We start from the raw sequence: 21,370 nt of genomic DNA on the forward strand, positions 1-21,370 counted from the left end.
TTTATTTCTGTAGCATAAAAATCCATGCTTCAGGATTCATGGAATTCTTGGAAAGCATTTTTTGCCTCTTGCTTGTTGGGGAAGCATTTTGCCTGCAAATGGTTTTTGAGATGCTTGAAGCAGTGGTTGTTGGTTGGTGAGAGATCAGGTGAATATGGTGGATGAGGCAAAACGTCATGGCCCCATTCATTCAACCTTTGAAACTGGTTGTGCGATGTGTGGTCAGGCCTTGTCATGGAGAAGAATTGGGCCCTTTGTGTTGACCAGTACCAGCTGCGGGCATTGCAGTTTTCAGTGCATCTCATTGATTTGCTGAGCATACTTCTCAGATGTAATAGTTTTGCTGGGATTCAGAAAGCTGTAGTGGTGGGCAGCAGACCACCAAACAGTGACCATGACCTTTTTTTGGTCCAAGTTTGGTTTTCAGAAGTGCTTTGGAGCTTCTTCTTGGTCCACCCACTGAGCTGGACATCTATGATTATAAAATCCACTTTTCATCACACGTCACAATCCGACCGAGAAATGGTTCATTGTTATATAGAATAAGAGAACACAGCATTTCAAAACGATGATTTTTTGATTCTCAGTCAGCTCATGAGGCACCCACTTATTCAGCTTTTTCACCTTTCCAATTTGCTTCAAATGCCTAATGGCCGTATAATGGTTGATGTTGAGTTCTTTGGCAGCTTCTCATGTAGTTGTAAGAGGATCAACTTTGGTGATGGCTCTCAATTGGTCATTGTCAACTTCCAATGGCCATCCACTACTCTTCATCTTCAAGGCCGTCTTCTCCTTTGCCAGACTTCTTGAACCACCACTGCACTGTACGTTCATTAGTAGTTCCCAGGCTGAATGGGTTGCTGTTGTGAATTGTGTCTACTGCTTTATGACCTGTCTTGAACTCAGAAACATCACTCAAATTTGCTTTTTGTCTAACATGATTTCTGTAAGTCTGTAACAAATGTAAAATACACAGTAGGCAATAAGTCATTAGGAAAAAAAAAATAAGGCAAGAAATGCTCATTAAAATGATATATAACATAACCATATTTATTTAAAGATGTATTCCAGTATCAAATGGCAAAGTTCAACAATGCAAAACCACAGTTATTTTTGCACCAACCTAATATCACTGTTTACCCTAATCCTTAATTCCTAACCTTCAGATATTTGACCAGAAATGAATCTGTTTAAGTGATAATAGTTCAGCCCACGTTTATTCATATGTACATGGATGGCTTACAAGGGACTTTGCTTTAGGGCTGTTCTCATGTTTGGCTGAGATTCCTTAGGCTTCCCGGTGACAAAGCTAAATTAGAGAACGCATTGGCTTGTAGAAACTAGGAAAGTATTGACATCATAAAGTTTACTGTACACCAGGACATAGGCTCCACACTGTCCAAAACTTGATTTAAAAGGAATACTTTCAAAATGATTTCAAAAATAAAATATGTCTCAATATGATAACATACTGTGCAATCTCTTACTATATAACCTCCTTAACAAAAGAGAGAGAAGATGACTGATGTTTGAATTTTGTGACGAGTGGCTTGGTTGGATGGATAGTAATATAATTGATTTCTATCTTCCTTTTGGACCATCTATGGCTTTAATACCATCACTAAGTTCTCCCTTCCAATCAGTCAAGGACACTCAAGCACCCCCCCCCATTTATTTTTAATAATCTCTTATTATTAAAAAAAATAATATCAGTTCATTTTATACATTTAGAAAAGATAAATGAGCAAAAGTAGAAAAAAATTATGTTCCTATGAAGAATATGCATTAGCATTCCTAATACCTTAGTGTATATTCTTTCACACAAGATGTATGTCATCATATATATGATAAATGATGTCATACTGTACAAACTGAAGAACTTGCTTTTCTATTCAAGTATTTCTATTTTTCCCTTTCAGTACCTTTTCAACTTATCTACTGTATATACCATCTTCAGATTTCCCCAGTTGCTCCCTACATAATGCCATTATGTTAAAATTGATGCCTATCTTCCCAGCTGTCAACATCTATCAACTAAAACCCTTATATCCTTGATTTTCTGTAGAGAGGTGAGGCCTGTCCCAAGGGGACCTGAGATGCAGCAGAAACAGAAGTGTCTTCTGAAACCCTTAACAGGAGAACAGAAGTATAGAGTGAGTGGCTTAGGGCTATTTCGGGCTTCTAGCTTCATGTGCAGACCAGACCAGAACTGAAACAGATGTCTAAAGATACTCTGCTATTCAATTTGAACGGTAGGCTTCCATATAGTTCATATTGTCTTATATTGAAAAAATACTTTAGGTAAAATTCAGATATTTAATAAACTCTACTTTTCCCTGATCCACTTATTGCCTAGTGAACTCACAAATAAGGCAGTTAGAATAATTTATTCATGGTCAACTTGTACTGGCTGCACCTCACTCACTCACTCACTTCAGTCACTCAGTCGTGTCCGACTCTTTGTGACCCCATGAACCGCAGCACGCCAGGCCTCCGTGTCCATCACCAACTCCCAGAGTTTACCCAAACTCATGTCCATCGAGTCGGTGATGCCATCCAACCATCTCATCCTCTGTCGTCCCCTTCTCCTCCTGCCCTCAATCCCTCCCAGCATCAGGGTCTTTTCCAATGAGTCAACTCTTCGCATGAGGTGGCCAAAGTACTGGAGTTTCAGCTTCAGCATCAGTCCTTCCAATGAACACTCAGGACTGATCTCCTTTAGGATGGACTGGTTGGATCTCCTTGCAGTCCAAGGGACTCTCAAGAGTCTTCTCCAACACCACAGTTCAAAAAGCATCAATTTTTTGGTGCTCAGCTTTCTTCACAGTCCAACTCTCACATCCATACATGACCACTGGAAAAACCATAGCCTTGACTAGACGGACCTTTGTTGGCAAAGTAATGTCTCTGCTTTTTAATATGCTATCTGGCTGCACCTAGTCACCACTTTTTTCTCCTGATTTGAGGAGAGGAGAGTGTGCTCGGGGGCTCCGTGAGCTTAATGCCCAATACAAAATCCTCAGGACTTTCAACTTCATCCACAGTTGGGCTCCATTGGATTCTCTGGCACTCTATGAACCGCAAAGGATGGTTACCTCTTTTTAGTGAAACCATCCCCATCTTTTAAGGTGCTCTGATGACTTAGAGGCTAAAGGGAAGACGTTAAGGAGGTTTTAGTAAAGCTGAAAAAGTACAGTTCAATAATGCAAAACCTTGGGGGAAATTTAGTAAGACTGTTGAGATTCTGTATGTACAAAATTCCTTAAATTATCTTTATGTAAAGAGGAGTTGACAGGATGCTTGCTACCAGCTAATTGGGCTTCAGGGAGACTGAAAATCTCTGATTCGAGGCTATTTAAAAGTCACTTTCTTTGCAGATTAAGATAAATTGTATACTATAGGATTTTTTTCTTTATGTAGCACATGGACTGACTAGTTAAAAATTGTTGCTATCTTATCAGGCAGAGAGTACTGTATATAACCATATGGTTATAGTAACAGGGTAAGCATCTATTTCTAGCAAAGAGCTGCTGAGCTTTCTTCCAGAGAGACAGCTTGCTTGATAGCAGGTCCTTTCTGGAAGATGTGGGGAAAACACATCCTTTTTTTCTGATGGGAAGTCTTGCATTTCTCTTTGAATCCAGCGCAGATGGACTCCTTATGTCACTCAGAGTGGCCTGTGTCAGAGCTCCTTGTTAGGGCTTTGCTGTTAGCCAATGGAGGGAAGATTCTCACACAGTAACTTAAGAAATAGGCTTGGTATAAGTATGTATTGCACTGTTCCAGTTTTATTTCTGACATCAGAAAATCTTTATCATCATCACTGCCAGTCGAAAGTAAGGAAATCATTGAGGCTGAGAAGTAAAACATTAGCTCATTATTTAAATGTCATTCTTAATTAATTGACATCACATTAATGATTTTGACAGCCTGAGTGATATGATGGATTTTTAAATGTCTTTGTTATTCAATGTATTCCTTTTGGAAATGGCACTTAGAGAAACAGTTTGGGGATGAAATTGACTGGAGATTTTCTGTTGGGCACTGTGCTCACATTGGCCCAAACTTTTCTTTATTGGTTTAGTGACTAGTGATTTGTTTGACATAGAAGACATGTGAAACAAGAGTCGAGAAAAAACTCTGGGACTCAGAGGAGCTTGGTACCCTGCTCTTGAGCAGTCTTTCTACCCTAAAGAGAAAAGAAGAAGGTAAAGTTGGGCTCCAATGTGGTTGCTTCAGGGACTAATAAAAGTTGATGAGCTCAGAATGAATAAAAGAAAAAGCATTTTCTCCTTGCAATGAGAACTCTTAGATTTACTTTCTTAGCAGCTTTCCTATATATTATACAACAGTGTCAGCTTTAGTTATCATGTTGTATATTATAGTCCTAGTACTTACTTATCTTATAACCTGAAGTTGGCAGCTTTGGACCACTTTCGTCCAATTTCCCCTATCCCTACCCTTTGCCTCTAGTACCCACAAGTCTGATCTCTTTTTCTATTAATTTGTTTGTTTTGGATTCTACATGAGATTACATAGTTTTGTTTTTTTCTAATTTATTTCACTTACCATAATGTTTTCAAGGTCCATTCATGTTGTCTCAAACAGTAGGATTTACTCATTTTTTATGGTTGAATAATATTTAATTATATGTATGTGTGTGGACATCACAACTTCTCTATCCATTCATGCATTGAGGTCAGCCTTTTCAAGATTGGCTTTCCTTCTTCAGAATGGAAGTGAGTCTGAAAATTCTTCTGGAACCATGTGATGGCATCATGCCACACAGACTGAGTTCTTCCAAAGTGGCTTGCAGAGATGAAGGAAATCAGGCAGACATGCCCTGATGTATTCTCTCATTTTTTTTTTTACATAAAGAAAGTAAAAACTGTTTCTTAGGGAACCAACTTGCTCTCATACTTAATACTCATCTGCAGAAAATGCAGGTAAAGATCATTCATTTGCTCATTCATTCATCACACTCATTCAATAAACAGTTAAGAATTTATCATACAACACAACACAACACACAGTTAAGAATTTATCACACAACACAATAAATGCTAGACCTGCAAGGAATGCAACAATGAAGGAATTCTTCTCTCTTCTAAAGATCCAACTTCCAGTAAATGACGTATTTAATTTGAAGCCATCTGAGGATATGTTTCTATGTAGTTACAGCTCTCAAATGTTTGTACTCATAGAGGTGAGCAATAATATCATAAGGCATTATTCCCAGATACAGTTAATTTGTATATTCTTGTGGGACAAGTGCTTTTCATTCATTACTACCCTACCTAGAGTCTTGACATTAGGTCTTGATATTAGGTACTTGGTAAATTTATTTATTGAGGTAGGGGTGTGTGGGTGTGTATGTACGTGTGTGCGTGTGCATACACACTTATGCACATGCACAGTTTTCAGAAACCTGAATGGGGTGGGTGCAGGATGAGTGGAGAGATGAGGACCCAGGTAAAAGCTGGGTAGTTCAAGGTTGCTGGGCTAGTTGCCACAAGTGGCCTTTGCTCCAGGGGAGCTGTTGGCAGTGGTTAAAGCACTCAGATACAAAGCGAGGATTTCCTAGCAGAAACAAGGCAGAAACCAGTTACTGGGCTCAGGGCAGAAAGGCAGATGGGACTAACAGTGTGTTTGTCTTGATTCTAAGACCCCTGGGCTTTGTAACAGTGCTCCTTATGTCCTTCAGACCATCTGTACTTGGTTTTAAAAGCTTGATGCAGGGCTACAGTTGAGGTCAAGTGGATTGCAGGTTGACAAAGAGAACTGTGAGATAAGAAGTGCAGTCCCATAGAGAGATAAGCTATTTGTGAATGAGGTTATTGAGGGCAAATATATTTAGAGAATAAGGCATTTGAGTTGGGTCTTAAATAGTGGCTATGCTTTGGACAAGTAGAGATGGGGGAAAGGGCATTCCAGATAACACAGAGGGAGATGTGGGAGAGAGGAGACGTGTGGGGTGTAGAATGTGTGTGAAGGAGACAGTATGAAAATACATCAGAGTCTGGGAGGCAAGTATGGCCTTGGAGGTATTTGAGATTCCTAGCTCCTATATTTGGAGCCAGGAATATATTGAATTTACCAGGCAACTTACTAAAAATACAGATACCTAAGGCATAGATCTGAGTTGAGGTCTGGACCACTGCATTTTTGTAATGCTTTCAAGATTTGAGGATGTGTTTGGGGGAGCCATTGATGTGATAAAAAGGACAGAAAATGTGAACGAGGATTCTGGTGCTAGAGAAGGAAAGAAAACCCTGATGAGACAAGAAAAGGTTAAATGCTTTCGGTGTTACAGATGGATATGTCCAAAAAGCATGTGAAAAGGAGGAACTTTGAGTTCAAGGGTGATGAGGACTTTAGGGTTATCTTTTGCAGAAGACATGTGGGCATCTTTGAGATCATCTGTAGCTATAGAGGTGAGGGGAGAAGAAATCACTCTGGTTGAGGAATGTCTGTCTTTATGGGGATGGAAAGAATAAGGACCCTTCCAGAAGTATATTGAGAAGTGGAAAAGACATGGTTTTCAGGGTCAGGAACACTAAAAGAAATAACATGCTTATGAAGGAGCCAATAGTCACCAGAGTCATAGAGATCAAGTATGAGAAACAAGAATAAGCCATGGGATTTGATGGGTTAGTGGTCATCATTTTCATCATCATCATTTTTGTTACTTACCACTTGTGCTGTTTTATTTCCATAGGCTGAGTTCCTGGAAGTGAAACGAGTTCCAGAGTAATTCTGTGTTTGTGATTCTTGCTCCATGCTGGCATGTTGCTTTCCCAAAGAACTGTACTAATTTAAAATGCCACCAACAGTAGATGAGAGCGCCTCAGCCACATTGAATATTAGCACTGCAAATGACAGTTCTTTAAAAAAATTTTTTTAGTAGATTTTCTTTTTTAAATTAAATTTATTTATTTTTAAATGAAACAAAGATGAATATTTTTAATGATAAAAGGTACACTTCACTAAGAAGATAGATATTATAAACCATTAGACACCTAACAATAAAGAAACAAAGATACAGAAAGCAAAAATCAGAAGAAATATAAGGGAAAAGAAAAAAGTATATAATCATAGACATATTGACATTTTTCTGAGAATATCAAGTGCAGAAAAATAAGAATAGGAGCATCTTAAATGATGTAATTAATAATTTAAATGTGATAGATTTCTGTTTATATTAATCTTATAGCCTACACAAATATATTTAAAATTTTGTATTTCATATGTTGCTATTAGATGTCCATAGGACATTTAGAAAAAGTGGCAAAAAGATAAACATTACTAAATTTCAAAAAATATAATTCTTCTTTTTGTGATTAAGTTATACATATACACATATATTATTTTTGAAATTATTTTCCAATATAGGTTATTACAAGATATTGACTATAGTTCCCTATGCTATACAGTAAATCTTTGTTGCTTGCTGCATATCTATTTTTTTTTAGTTGGAAATCTAGCATTCTGTTCATACTATGTCAAACAAGTGGACTTAAAATAGCACATGATAGTTCTTAGTGACTGCCTTCCAAGTATTTATCAGACATCTCTTTCTTATAACCAAAACCAAAAAAACAGGTAAGAGCAAAGATGCTCTTTAAGGGAAGAATATTAAGACTGTCTACTCTGGAGTCTAAGAAAATGGAAAGAAGACGAAACTACCAACGTGCTCTGAACAGGAAGAAATTAACCACTCATCAGAGAGTGTGGCTATACAACACAGACATCATGTCTCTTACTCCTAAGTTATGCTTTCCAGGGAGGGCCAGGGATTGTTTTGTTTTGTTTGAATTGTTACTTCCTTCTGTCTAATAAACTGAAACTGAGCTAGTAAGGTTGGGCCAATGAAGGAAGACTTTTGTAGGAAGCTGGATAGTAATGAATGAGTAAAAGGGTGTGATATAAACGTCTGTTTGTCTCTTAATGGGTTCACTGCTAGTTTGAATAATTTTGGTGTTTTGCATATTCTTTTTCTTTAAAAGAAATATTGAAAAACAGATTGTCCCGCAGATTATTAACTGTTACATGGTAGGCCTTTTTAGATGAGATACCAGAGGCTACACTGTTTGACATGTTTAGTGTCCAATAAGTGAGTGATTTTTTTATCATGGTGTGGGAAGATTCTATATCTAGAAGTTTGAAACAATTTGGGAAATGTGACCTTAAAGTGTGTCCAGAACTTCCAATCCAACTGTAGGGCCATGGAACCACAATGATGCCACATTAGGTTAGAAATCCCTGGGTTATTCAGTATCTGTGTAAGTAGCAGCTTCCTCATGAAAAACATCCTCTTGTGGACCCTCAGAGTTAACCTAAGAAATCAACCTACAGTTGATCAGAACAGACAAATACAACTCTTAAAAATGAGCAAACAAAACCAAAAAAAAAAAAAAACCAAGATGGTTTCCCAGGCAAGAACAGTAGACAAAATCTAATTGACAGAATTAAAGATTACATTCAGTGAAACAGGTTCTGTTGGTCATCCAAGAAATTAGGGAAAGTGGAGGCTCTGGCAGCAGTGAGGGGTGGTCTAGTCCTGTTATAAAACATGGACACGATGGGCATAGGACAGGGAGAAGCTTTAGTAGTTAAATATTCATCTTCACTTGTTTTAATTCTAAAGACACTGCTAAAGTCTGACTTCCCAGGAAGTCAGTCTTTAAGCGAGACTTCATCAGGCTTATATAATTGCTCAATCTGGCATTTGCTGTTCCTGTGACAGATTGGTGACTTGGCATCTAAAATATAACTTACCAGATCTAGTAGTCTTACTTTAAGGGCACAGTGTGTTCAGGTGAGTTGTAGGTAAATAATAGAACAGCTGTGACCACCTGGGAGCTGCCACACTCTTCTCTTGCCTGAGAAGAGCGAAAAAGACCCCAAAATTGTCCCATCAGAAGCCTGAGTGCAAAGGAGCTGATCCCAGCCCTTATGAGGGAATGCTTCTCACAGTCAGCCAGAGCCAGAGGCCGCTTCTCTGTCTGTAGCCAAGGAAGTATCCATAAAGATAAAAGGTTTGGACCCCAGAGATACGTGAACAGCAAGGGTGAATCACTGTAATGGATTCGGTCACTTCCATCATTTGAAAGGAAGTGATGGAACTAGTGTCCAGAGCCAGGAAGAGCTGCTTTCCTTGGGCAGAGAACGAGTGTACAGCAGCGGTTTTCACCCTGGCTGCACGTGAGAGAGTTTCAGAAAATCTGGACGCCTGGGTCCCACCCCAAACATTCTGATTTCATTGGTTTGAAAGTGGCCTGGACATTAGGCCAGCATGTGTGAATCACTTGTTTAGATACTGATGTATTTGAGGATCAGTGATGCTTTCTGCCTGCCAACTAGTGGAAGCAATAGTCTAGCCCAGCTGTTCTCTGAAGGTGGTTCTAGGATCAGCTGTGGGCATTACCTGGGAACTTGTTAGAAATGCAGATTCTCAGCCCCACCCCAGAACTACTCAAATCAGAATTTCTGGGCTTGAGGATCAGCACCTGTATTTTAACAGTCCCTCCCAGTCATTCTGATCCAGTGTCAGAGTTTGAAAACCACTGATCTAAGTCCAGACCTTACTACTCGAAGTGTGGTCCACAGCCCAGCAGCATCTACCCTGCTAGAAGCTGTTAGAAATGCAGAATCTCAAGCCACCCCAGGCCAACTAGATCAGGATGGGCATTTTAAACAATATTCCCAGATATCTGTGCATTAAAGTTTGAGAAACACTAGGCCTCCTGGTGGCTCAGACCGTAAAATGTGAGAAGCACTAGTCTAAGAAACAGGACTTAGCACAGGTCTAAGAAACACCAGACTTTAGTTGTCATCTTTCAGTACATTTAGGTCAGAGGACAAGAGCATAAGCGGAACTTACAGGAGGAGCTTAGAAACTGTGTTCTAATACCTCTGTAGGAGGTGCATAGGTGGGTTCCATTATATAGGTGGGGCGCTGTCTCAAAGAAACATTGGTCATGGATATAGCAGATATTTCACTTTCACAGTAAATGTGGCCTAGTAAAAACAGCTACTGTTTATCAGATGCTTACTTTGTGCTGTATAGGTGTATTTGCATGCAATCCCTATAGAAAACTAGAGAGAAACCATCCATCCATCCATCTGTTCAACTATTGTTGTATTACACAAGCATGCACTGTGGGACAAATTGAGAAAGCAGCCCTGACATATATATATACTACCATATGTGAAACAGGCAGCTAATGCCAAGCTGCTATGTAACAGGAGGAGCCCAGACTGGCTCTGTGATGACCTTGAGGGGTAGCATGGGGGGCAGGCTGGGAGAGAGGCTCCAGAGGGAGGGGATATAGAGAGAGGGTTATAACTGATTTGCTTTGTTGTATGGCAGCCGTATTTGCATTGTTGTATGCCAATACAACATTATAAAGCAATTATCCTGCAATTAAAAAATCAAGAAAAATAAACATGCGTGCCAGGCATGGGCCTAGGCATATTCTTATAATTAAGGATGTGACTCTTCCTGCTATTTTGAGACTTAAGTCCAGAGTTAAACAGCAAACAGTCATAAATACACTGACGTATAATAAAACCATAGGTGAGGATAACTTAAGAAGAAAGTGAAGCAGGATAAGAAAACAGGATGAAGAGTGACAAGGAAGCGCTGCTTGCGGTAGGTGGTGAGAGAAGGAAAGCCTCTCTGCTCAGGTGACATTTGAGCTGAGACTGAAACTAAGCAAGCATGAGCCACATGGCTCTTTGGGGATAAAAACATCAATGAGGACACAGTGATGGAGAGGCCAGCCCTTAGAGATGATTGGGGAGAGAGCTGCAGGCCAGGTCATGAGTTGTCACATATGCCATGGTAAATCCTTACAGACAAGGAAACTGAGCCAGCTTCTCAGACTTCAAAATGCCCACAGATCACCTGGGGCCTTATTAAACTGTAGTCCAGAGGCATTGAGTCTGGGTGAAATCTGGGTCTCAGTATTTCCAGCAAGTTCCCTGAGATGCCGATGCTCTTGGTCCATGAACCACTCTCGGAGTAAGCACGAGGGTTCAGGGGTTGAACTGAGGCAGCGCGTCCAGTGTCACAGAGCTGGTAAGTCACAGAGGCAAGATTTGAATCTCAGGCGCCTGGCCCCAAAGTCCCCGCTGTCCCTTGGCTGCCTCCCAGGTACCTAAGCCTGACTCACCTGTTAGCTGCATACCATGCAGGAAAGTTAAAGGGCCTACCCGGGAAAGGGCGTTGTGGGCGCTCTGTTCATGGAAGAGCTCCTTTTATGTGATGGAGAAATAACAAGGGAAGTTGATAACTATTGGTACCAAGGTTACCATTGGTAACCTCGGTAACCATTGATACTTTGTGCTAGCTCTTGTGAAGTATTTAGAAGACATTAAGACATCCCTGGCATCTTTCGAGAGATGAATCATACTGTCATTGGTGACCGTCTTGGTGTAATACATAAGAAACGCCAAAATACCCATGAGCCTCGAAATCTAATGCACTGTGATTGCAGTCACTGACCCAAGGAAGCCAGTCATTCTCCAGGCTCTGCAGTCACGCTCTGCCGGGCCCAGCCTCCCCAGATGCTTCTACTGTGGCCCATTCGATCCCTTGCTGTTGATCGCCATCACCGCGTGGGGAATGCTGGCTGCTCCCTGGTGTGGCTTGGCTCTGGGGTACATACGAAGCAGTTTACATGCTCCAGTCAATCCTGCTTCAGTATAGAACGAAACAAAAATGAAAAGGGGGTGTGTGGGGGTGGTTGAATATTTGAATATTTAGCTCTGGGTTTCCTTCCATGAAAACGACTGTAGCTTCCAGTATGAAGCAGTTGTTCCAAAAGAGGAACGGCTTCTCGCTCTCTCTTGTCCCTGGATGTTCACGGGGTCTTCCTGGCTCCTGGGGGTTGTGGGGTGACAGAGTGGGGAGATGTTCTGTGTATGTACCGTATATGCTGCTGCCTTGATGAATGACATGGTTTGGTTTGGTCTGTTCCCTCCCCTTTGGTTAATTCTCTGTGTTCTTTTTCCTTTGTGCTGCGCAATTAGGACCCTGCAGTGGGACACAGACCCCTCAGTGCTCCAGCTGCAGTCAGACTCAGAACTTGGGTATATGTCTGCTCTTTTGTTACTCCTTTTATCATTTCTTTGCTACGGTTATGTTGAAAGGCCGGAGCTGTTGTTGCTCTTGCCTTTTCCCCCCTTTGTTGAATTTCCAGTTTGATACGTTTATTTCCTTCTTTTAGTTTGCCTTCTACAGTTACGCTTTGAAGAAAGTCTCTCTTTGTGGAAAATACCACAAAAAGATGGCTTTTGACCTCCCTCTTTTAATTCCTATTATTGCAAAACAGCCCTCCCCCCGAATGAAGATTATAAGCATATCGCCATGCCTCTGCTTCAAGGTGGGGCACACAAGTTCTGTGATGACAGATAAGTTTAACTTTATCCTCGCCATCTTCCCCTTGACTAACAAGTTACCCTAAGTCAATCTTTGTCTAAAACCAGTATGAAAATGTTGTGTTTCGTTTGTTGCCTTTTCACTTTTTTGGGAACTCACAATTAGCATTTAATTTGAATCCAGTTTGAGGGTATAGAGATTCCTGTTAAAGACAAAAATATGATTTGTTGAATGCCTCAATATTAAGAAATCTCAAATTTATTTGATGATGGACAATGTCTCCTGCATCCTAAAGATCATTTTTTTTTTTCCAGGTGGAAATGTATATTAAAAGGTGGCTTTAGAATTGAAAATTCTTCCACAAAGAATAAAATGCACAGGCAATTCCTAGAAACTTAGTTTACTTCTATGACAGGGTCAGAGTTAGCTATAGTCACACATGAGATGCTTCCAGTGGGGTGCTTGTCCTAGCTGTGCTCAAGCTTAGGAGCACTGACTATGTGCTTCTTTTCAACTTGCTTTGGTGAATTCAGATCAACTTGAAATCAGCGACAGTAGGGGTGTTTACACCACAGAAACTGACAAATGCTTGAAACCAGGGCTTACTCCCTTTCCCTCAAGCAAGTTATTGAACATTTACCAACATGCCACTGGGTACCTCAATATGTGAATAACAGATTTTATTCCAATATTTTGTAAAGCTATTACTTTTTATTTCTAAATATAACCTGATGAATCCTGATGTGGGCATTTACTTATTATTTATTTGAATTTCTGAGATTTCCGGGCATGTATCTGTGGGTTTCTATCAATTTTAGTGCTTACTGTACATGTTAAGTTGAAGGGCTGTCTTTATGTTAGGTTAAATGCCATCTGCCGTGTCCCTTTATGTATGCAAAAGTTTTCTGCAGACTAACACTGCTAAACCAAAGAAATATCCTAACATTTTGGGTAACTGATACACTATTTTTTTTTTAACACTATTAAATTATTGGCTGTTTAGTTATATGGTTCACTGTATGTTTTATTTCCACTGGTATTATTTAAATAACAAAAAAATATGGCTTAAATCAAGCAGGAAAACAATTAATACATAGTATATTACTGTTCAGGGGAATTTCAGAGTAGTTCTTCAATATTTCATTGTGGTTTTTATAACAGGGAGGCTAGAACTGGCAGAGACTTTGCCGTATGCACTTAACAGATTTTTTAGACAGATTGTGACATTGGTAAATTATACGTGCTGGTGTGGAACAGTTAGGAATTTTCCTATTTTTATCTGTTTTCCAGGCAAAAACTCAGTTAACTATGCAGATGAAAAATTATCCTAGGGAGATGGCATATCTGTGACTTCCACCTTGCCAGCCATATTTTATTTCAGAGTGGACACAGTGAGTCAGAGAAGAATGGGAAATGAGATTTTTTTGTGGTTTGCCTTAGAGTTTGGAAGGAATGTTCAAAGAGTATTTGAGAGAGGAGGTGGTTTCAGTCATGTTACAATTTCAAATATTGATTTAATGAAATTTTCTGTCTTGTAAATAGTCCTTATGTGCAAGCAATCTTCCCGTCACACATATTTTTATGAAGTATTGTTTGTTGTTGTTGAGTCGCTAAGTCATGTCAACCTCTTTTGTGCCCCCCATGGATTGTGTAGCCTGCACAGGCTCCTCTGTCCCGGGGATTTCCCAGACAAAAATACTGGAGTGGGGTGCAGTTTCCTTCTCCAGGATTTCTTCCCAACCCAGGGATTGAGCCCACATCTCTTGCATCTCCTGCAGTGGCAGGCGGATTCTTTACCACTGAGCCACCAGGGAAGCCCTTTATGAAGTGTGTCTCAGGCAACAAGAGTTTTGTAGAGACAGGTTCAGTTCCTCTTCTTGATCCTGGGCATAGAGTTGACCATAACACCTAACTGGCTCTGTCAGTTGATTTCTTTTTTTAACAGCTTTATTGAAGTATAATTAACATTAAAGAAATGACACACATTTTAAGTATTCAAGATGACAGGTTTTTATGTATACACGTTCGTGAAGTCGTCACTGCAATCAAGCTAATAAGCAGAGTCATCATCCCATCATCATCTCCCACCCCTTTGTCATCTTCACACCTGCTACTCCCCCTCCCCCAGACAACGATCTCCTTTCTGTCCCAGTCCATTTGTTTACATCTCTGAGAATGTCATTGTAAATGAAATCATGCAGGAGGTGCTCTTTTGACTGACTTCTTTTACTCAAAATTATTATTTGGAGACTCATTCATATAGGTGTGTATCAATAATTCATTCCTTGTTCTTGCTGGCTATTTTGTTGTATGGATACATCGCAGTTCATTTCTTCAGTCACTTTTGATGTACATTTGGGCTGTTTCCATTACGAATAAAAATGCTATGAACATTTATGTACAAATATTTTTAGCCAATATGTTTGCATTTCTTTTAAGTATCACCAAGTAGAATGGCTGAAGCATATAATGAATGTGCATTTAAACTGTCAAACTGTTTTCAAAATAGTTTTGCCATAATACGTTCTCACAAGTAGTGTATGAGAGCCTCAGTTCCTCCACATTCTTGACAACACTTGGTTTCGACTTTTTGAAAAATTATTTTTTTACTATTATTAAAGAAATATAATGGTATCTCATTGTGGTTTTAATTTGAATTTCCCCAGTGACTAATGGAGCTAGGTTATCTTTTTGTGTGCATATTTGCTATTTGAATATCTTCTCTGAGGAAATGTCTGCTTAAATTTTTGGACTTATTGTTTATGGATTAAGTTGTTGGTTTCACATTACAGAGGTTTATGTATTTGGGATACAATCCTTTACCTGAAACATAATGTGTAAATGTTTTCTCCCAGTTTGTCACTTGCCTTTTTCATTCTCTTAATAGTGTCTTTAAGAATGGAAACATTTTTGATTTGATAAATTGCAGCTTTCAACTTTGTTCTTTTATGAATCATGCTTTTAGGGACATCAATTTGTAGTACTTTCTTAAATAGTTGATAGAATGTAATTCACTTGTGAGACTATTTGAATTTGGAATTTTATTTTGAGAAAAGTTTAAAAATACAGATTTAATAACTTAAGCAGTAATGGAGCTATTGAGGTTATCTGTTTTTTTGTTTGGTTTTTTTTTTGAGTGAGCTTTGGCAGTTTGTGATCTTTGAAGTAATATGTCCATTTTGTCTCTGTTGGCAAACATGTTGGCCTAAAATTGTATATACCCTCCTTCATCTTCCTTTAATTATTTTCGAAGTCTGTAATTACCTCTCTCTTTCCTAATAATTGGCAACTTTTGTCTTGTGTTTTTTTCTTCTGATAAATATGTCTAGATGTTTATCAATTTTATTGATCTTCTCAAATAACCAGCATTTGGTTTCATTGATATTCCTTGTTTTTCTACCTTCTCATTGATTGTTTTCTACTCTGATATTAATTATTGTTTCTCATTTGCTTAATTTTTATTTAATATGCTTTGTTTAGTTTCTTTACGTGGAAGCAGAAGTCAGTGACTTGAGAATAATATAGGTGTGTAGTGCTGTTTCTAATATAGGGATTGATGCTATTAAATTTCCCTAAAGCATTAACTTCATGTCATCTTGCAGATTCTTACATAGTTGTTATCATTTTCATTTGGTTAAAAACACTTTCTAATCTCTCTTTTTATTTCATCTTTAACTGATGAGTTGTTTGGAAGTGTGTTATTTAGATTACACATATTTGGAGATTTTTCAGAGATCTTTCTGTTACTGATTTATTACTTAATTCTACTATGGTTAGAGAACATACTTGGTATATTATTTGTATATCATTTTAAACTTGTTGAGACTTATGATTCACTGTATAGTCTCTTAGTAAATCCTGTGTGCCCTTGGAAAGGGTGTGTGTTCTGTTCTTCAGTTAAGTTCAGTTCAGTCGCTCAGTTGTGTCCGACTCTTTGCCACTCCATGAATCGCAGCACGCCAGGCCTCCCTGTCCATCACAAACTCCCGGAGTTTGCTCAAACTCATGTCCATCGAGTCGGTAATGTCATCCAACCATCTCATCCTCTGTCGTCCCCTTCTCCTCCTGCCCCCAACCCCTCCCAGCATCAGGGTCTTTTCAGATGAGTCAACTCTTAGCATGAGGTGGCCAAAGTATTGGAGTTTCAGCTTCAACATCAGTCCTTCCAATGAACACCAGGACTGATCTCCTTTAGGATGGACTGGCTGGATCTCCTTGCAGTCCAAGGGACTCTCAGGAGTCTTCTCCAACACCACAGTTCAAAAGCATCAATTCTTCAGTGCTCAGCTTTCTTCACCATCCAACTCTCACATCCATACATGACCACTGGAAAAACCATAGCCTCCATGGCTGATTCATATCAACGTATGACAAAACCCACTGAAATGTTGTGAAGTGATTGGCCTCCAACTAATAAAAAAAAAAAAAAAAAAGAAAGAAAAACCATAGCCTTGACTAGACGGACCTTTGTTGGCAAAGTAATGTCTCTGCTTTTTAATATGCTATCTAGGTTGGTCATGACTTTCTTTCCAAGGAGTAAGCGTCTTTTAATTTCATGGCTGTAATCACCATCTGCAGTGATTTTGGAGCCCCCAAAAATTAAATCTGACACTGTTTCCACTGTCTCCCCATCTATTTCCCATGAAGTAATGGGACCAGATGCCATGATCATAGTTTTCTGAATGTTGAGCTTTAAGCCAACTTTTTCACTCTTCTCTTTCACTTTCATCAAGAGGCTTTTTAGTTCCTCTACACTTTCTGCCATAAGGGTGGTGTCATCTACATATCTGAGGTTCTTATTGGGTAAAATATTCCAAATTTGTCAATTAGATCAAGTTGGATGATTGTGATGTTCCAGTCTTTTATATCTTTTATGTCTATGGCTTCTAACAATTATTGGGAGAAGGGTGTTGATGTTTCCAACTACAATTTTGAGTTTTTCTGTTTCTCCTTGCAATACTATCAGTTTTTGTTTCATGTATTTTAAGATTTTGTTATTAAGTACATAAATATTTGGGATTCTTATAACTCTTTTGATGAATTGATTCATTTATCATTATGAAATGAACTTCTTTATCACTAGTAATAAATTTTGCTCTGAAAGCTCCTTTGTCTGGTGTTAATAGGGCCACACTCGCTTCCTTCTGACATATGTTAACGTGGTCTATCTTTTCTCATCCTTTTGCTTTTTTAACCTGTTTGTTGCTATACATTAAAAGTGCATTTCTTATATGCATCATATAAATGGATCTTGCATTTTTAATCTGTTGTAATAATATCTGCCTTTTAGTTGGAGTATTTATGTCATTTACATTTAATGTGATTATTGATATGGTTAGATTTAAATCACTGTGATATTAATATCTGTTCTCTATCCTATATATTCTTCTTTCCTGATATTCTTTTGAACTTTCTTTTGTATTATTGCATTTTTTATGGTTCTATTTTATTACTTCTTGATGTTAACCATATATCTTCATGTTATTATTTTAGTGGTGCTTTAGTGTTTATAATGTACATCTTTGGCTTATCTTACTGTGGTTTTGATATGCCATCATCTGTTAGTTCTGAGTCAGTTTCAATTGATTGACTTATCTCTACCTTATAGTTATGTTTTCCTTCTTGTTTGTATGTATGCTGATTTTTGATTAATATCAGACATTGTGACTATTGGCTAGGTATTAGATATATTGGAATTCCTGTAAATCTTGAGATATGGTCAGTTCGCTTGAAAACACTCTGATTCTTTCAAATCCTTTTATGGTTTGTTAGTTGGGACTGGAGCAGTGCTCAGTCTATGACTAATTAATTTTGGTACTGAGACAAGATCCTTATATGCATTCTATACAACCTTGAGGGTTTCCTGCCTGGGTGGGTGGAAACAGGAACATTTGTGTTCCTGTGTGCGTGCCCAAAACTATTACCTCTAATTCCTCCGGGTAGTTTTTCCCTTGGCCTCAGGTAATTTCCTCGTTAGTATCCTATAGAAGATCATATGAAAGGTCATAGGATACTAAGCTGAAACCTCGAGAGATCTTCCCTGCTGCACCACATGTGGCCTTAAAGCTGTCAGTGCAGTGAACTTAGGGAGTATAGGACTTGTCTTACGTTTCTCTGCTCTTATGTGTCCCTTTCCTTCACTGCTTAACCTCTAGTATCTTGCAAACTGTTGTTTCATTCAAATTTCTGTCCTTTTTGGGAGTTGTTTCAGATGGAGGATAAATCTGGTCATATTGACCAGAAGCACCAACATTGTGTCACTTTTGTATGCTGTTATATTAACTATGTGGTGAGCAAAACAGGTCCCAGAATAGAGGAATAAGGGAGAAAAAAATAGCTTCAAGAAAATTGTGAATAAAGAAAAATTCTTTGTTTTTTACCAAGTAACTGCTTATGAAAGTACCCCAAATACTTAAATTTCTTAGGCAATTATAATAATTATATAATATATTTATATATTATAATAAAGTATAATTATATAATATGAACATTATATTTTAATAATATAATTATATAAACATTATCATTTAATATTTTAATGATATAAATTATTGTAATATAATATATAAAATATAATAAATACTATAATATAACTATAATAATTAAGTAAATTTAAGATGGTCAAAGTAAAAAATGAAATAATAGGATAAAAAGAGTAAGTTAAAAGATCATAGGATCTAAAAGTCTGTGCTGACTGGCAGATGAATAAATGCATTGATATTTGGACAACTTGGAGGGAGGGATTATATTTTAAATGTCTTTTTGTTGTCTTATGAAGGGACCTTAGGTCAAATTCCACCATGAGATTGCTGGTCTTTAGGGAGATGTGTTGAGTCAACATAAGGGGTGTTGTGGTGGGAGGGAGGCAGAGATTCTCAGTAAGGAGTAGAAATCATTGAGTACCAAGGGGGTTTTGTTGCCCTTCGCTCCAAATTGTTAGGCTTAATATATAGGAATATTTAGTGGCTTCTGATTTTATTGAAGCCTCACAATTATATTTCCTCTATGTCTTAGTACATTAAACTCTTAGTAGGATTTTTGAGATATTTGGAATCAAAGTGAGAATGAGAAAAAGGATTTGGTTGCTCCTTACCTCAAAGAGGAGCTTAGAGAGTCCTTCAGTCCTTGGGAGACTTTGTTAGAAGGTGGCGACCTCTTCTCTCAACCTTCTCTTTCACCTCTGTTTTCTGCTGAGAGAGAGAGTGAATAATACTCCTGAATCCACCAGGCACCATCTCAAACTGCTGTGGTGAAACAGAGTGATCCCTCTGTTAAGAACAGAATTTAAACCAGCTCTGTAAAGGCACCAGAAAAAACACATATCCTTCAAGATGGTGGGAGATGTTTGGGAAGATCTCACCTGCCAGTTCTAGAGATCTTTTCATGTTTTAAAGTTATTTTTCATTTGCCTAGCGGAATAATAATAACCTCATTAGCTTTTGATGAAGTACCCCTCTTTAGACTTATTCTCCATATTTTGTCAGAAATTATTTTGCATTATGTTTAAATCTCTGATTTGAATTAATTTTTAAGGTTTCCTATGTGACAGTGCCTAGAATTTTCTTGAGAATGATATGGGTTGTATTCTTGATCCATCTGACAGTCTCTGCCTTTTCAGTAATACCTAATCATACTTTCTAGAGGAACTGGAATATGGAACATCAGCTTGGGAGGGGTGTGTGTGTGTGTATCAAACATTTCAGAATCTTTAAATATACAGTGAATCCTGACCCATGAAAAACTTTGATAAATTGGTTTTTAACAGATCCAGTCAAAATTTTGGCACAAGAGAGGGAAAAAGTACTTTGTTTATGAAGTCCCTAAACGTTTCTTAAGAAGTTGTTACCTTCTGGTCTTTGTTCTCTGCCTTCAAGAACCTTGAGTAAGCAATTATAGGATATTTTCTGTTCTGTGCTCACAACTGGATTTTCATAAAATAATATTCCTCTTTTATTCCATTTCAGAAAAATTAATATGGCCAGTTGGGAAGGATGTATGCTTACACTTTGGTACTCAGTGACTTGAAGATTTCTATAATTTTATAGCTTTACATTATAACTTCTACAGAAGGTTGTTCATAAATATTAAGTCAATTAAAGGCCAGTCTATAAACTTTTTATATCATTGTTGTCATTTAAATGCAATATTGGAGAGAACACATTTTCATACTTTCTGATCTTATAATTCTAAACTTTCAATTTCCTTCATAAAGTGGCTACTTGATAGCACAGTTCCCACCAATATTGCCAAGCTCTGTATAACCATGACTATTTTGACTCTTTTCCCAGCCTGGGAATTTGCAAGGTTTACTTGTGTGATGAAGTTGAAGGCAGACCGTTTAACTGTGCCTGTTGACTGAACCAGACTTGACATTTGCTTCTGTTGAGGAGAAATAATTTAGCTGCCAAGCCAGTATCTCTGCACAGTAAGAAGCAAATATCATGGAAATGAAATAAATACTTCCTGGAATGATTTCTTGAATGTGAACATAGATAATGGAAACTGATCCTTCTTGAGGTAATCAGCAAAGGTCAGCCATCAAGCTGCTTCTCAGCCCTGGGAGAAAAACACCTACTCTGAACACAGAGGATGAATTGCATGTGAGGGTCTGCGATGCTTGGCTCATTTCCTCCGTACAGTACCCCATCTCCACCTTCTCTCCGTGTGAAGTCCCATTCACAACTCTAGGAGCCAGTCCTGGAGACGTCACACACCAGCATACAGTGTTGGGAAAACAAGTTGACCTTTTGTCATTTTTAACAACTTCTTTCATAATTCAGGAGTGTCTGTGCATTTTTCTTCTATGGATGCAGCATTTTCTCATGTGCCTCTAGGTGGCTGGTTGCCAGGACCACATTTTCTCCTTTATCTTTTTTCCATAGCTTTGGTCTTAAGCTTCATATAGTTGGAAAACTCCTCAGTCATAAACTCATCCACTGAGCTACTCATTTTTATCCCAAAGCAGATCTATCTCTGGATTCCCCA

The 21,370-nt window shown here is 38.4% G+C and overlaps 1 protein-coding gene across 1 annotated transcript in view; it reads left to right on the forward strand.

The window, feature by feature from the left end:
* DYNC1I1 (dynein cytoplasmic 1 intermediate chain 1) overlaps positions 1-21,370 on the forward strand; it is a 370,725-nt gene that overhangs the window by 61,361 nt on the left and 287,994 nt on the right. Inside the window, exon 5 of the mRNA XM_061166296.1 lies at positions 12,037-12,096. Within this exon, the coding sequence (XP_061022279.1) occupies positions 12,037-12,096 (60 nt within the window). The remainder of the gene's footprint in view (positions 1-12,036; positions 12,097-21,370) is intronic.

Source organism: Dama dama, chromosome 18, assembly GCF_033118175.1.
Source record: "Dama dama isolate Ldn47 chromosome 18, ASM3311817v1, whole genome shotgun sequence".
In the NCBI taxonomy this organism is placed as follows: domain Eukaryota; kingdom Metazoa; phylum Chordata; class Mammalia; order Artiodactyla; family Cervidae; genus Dama; species Dama dama.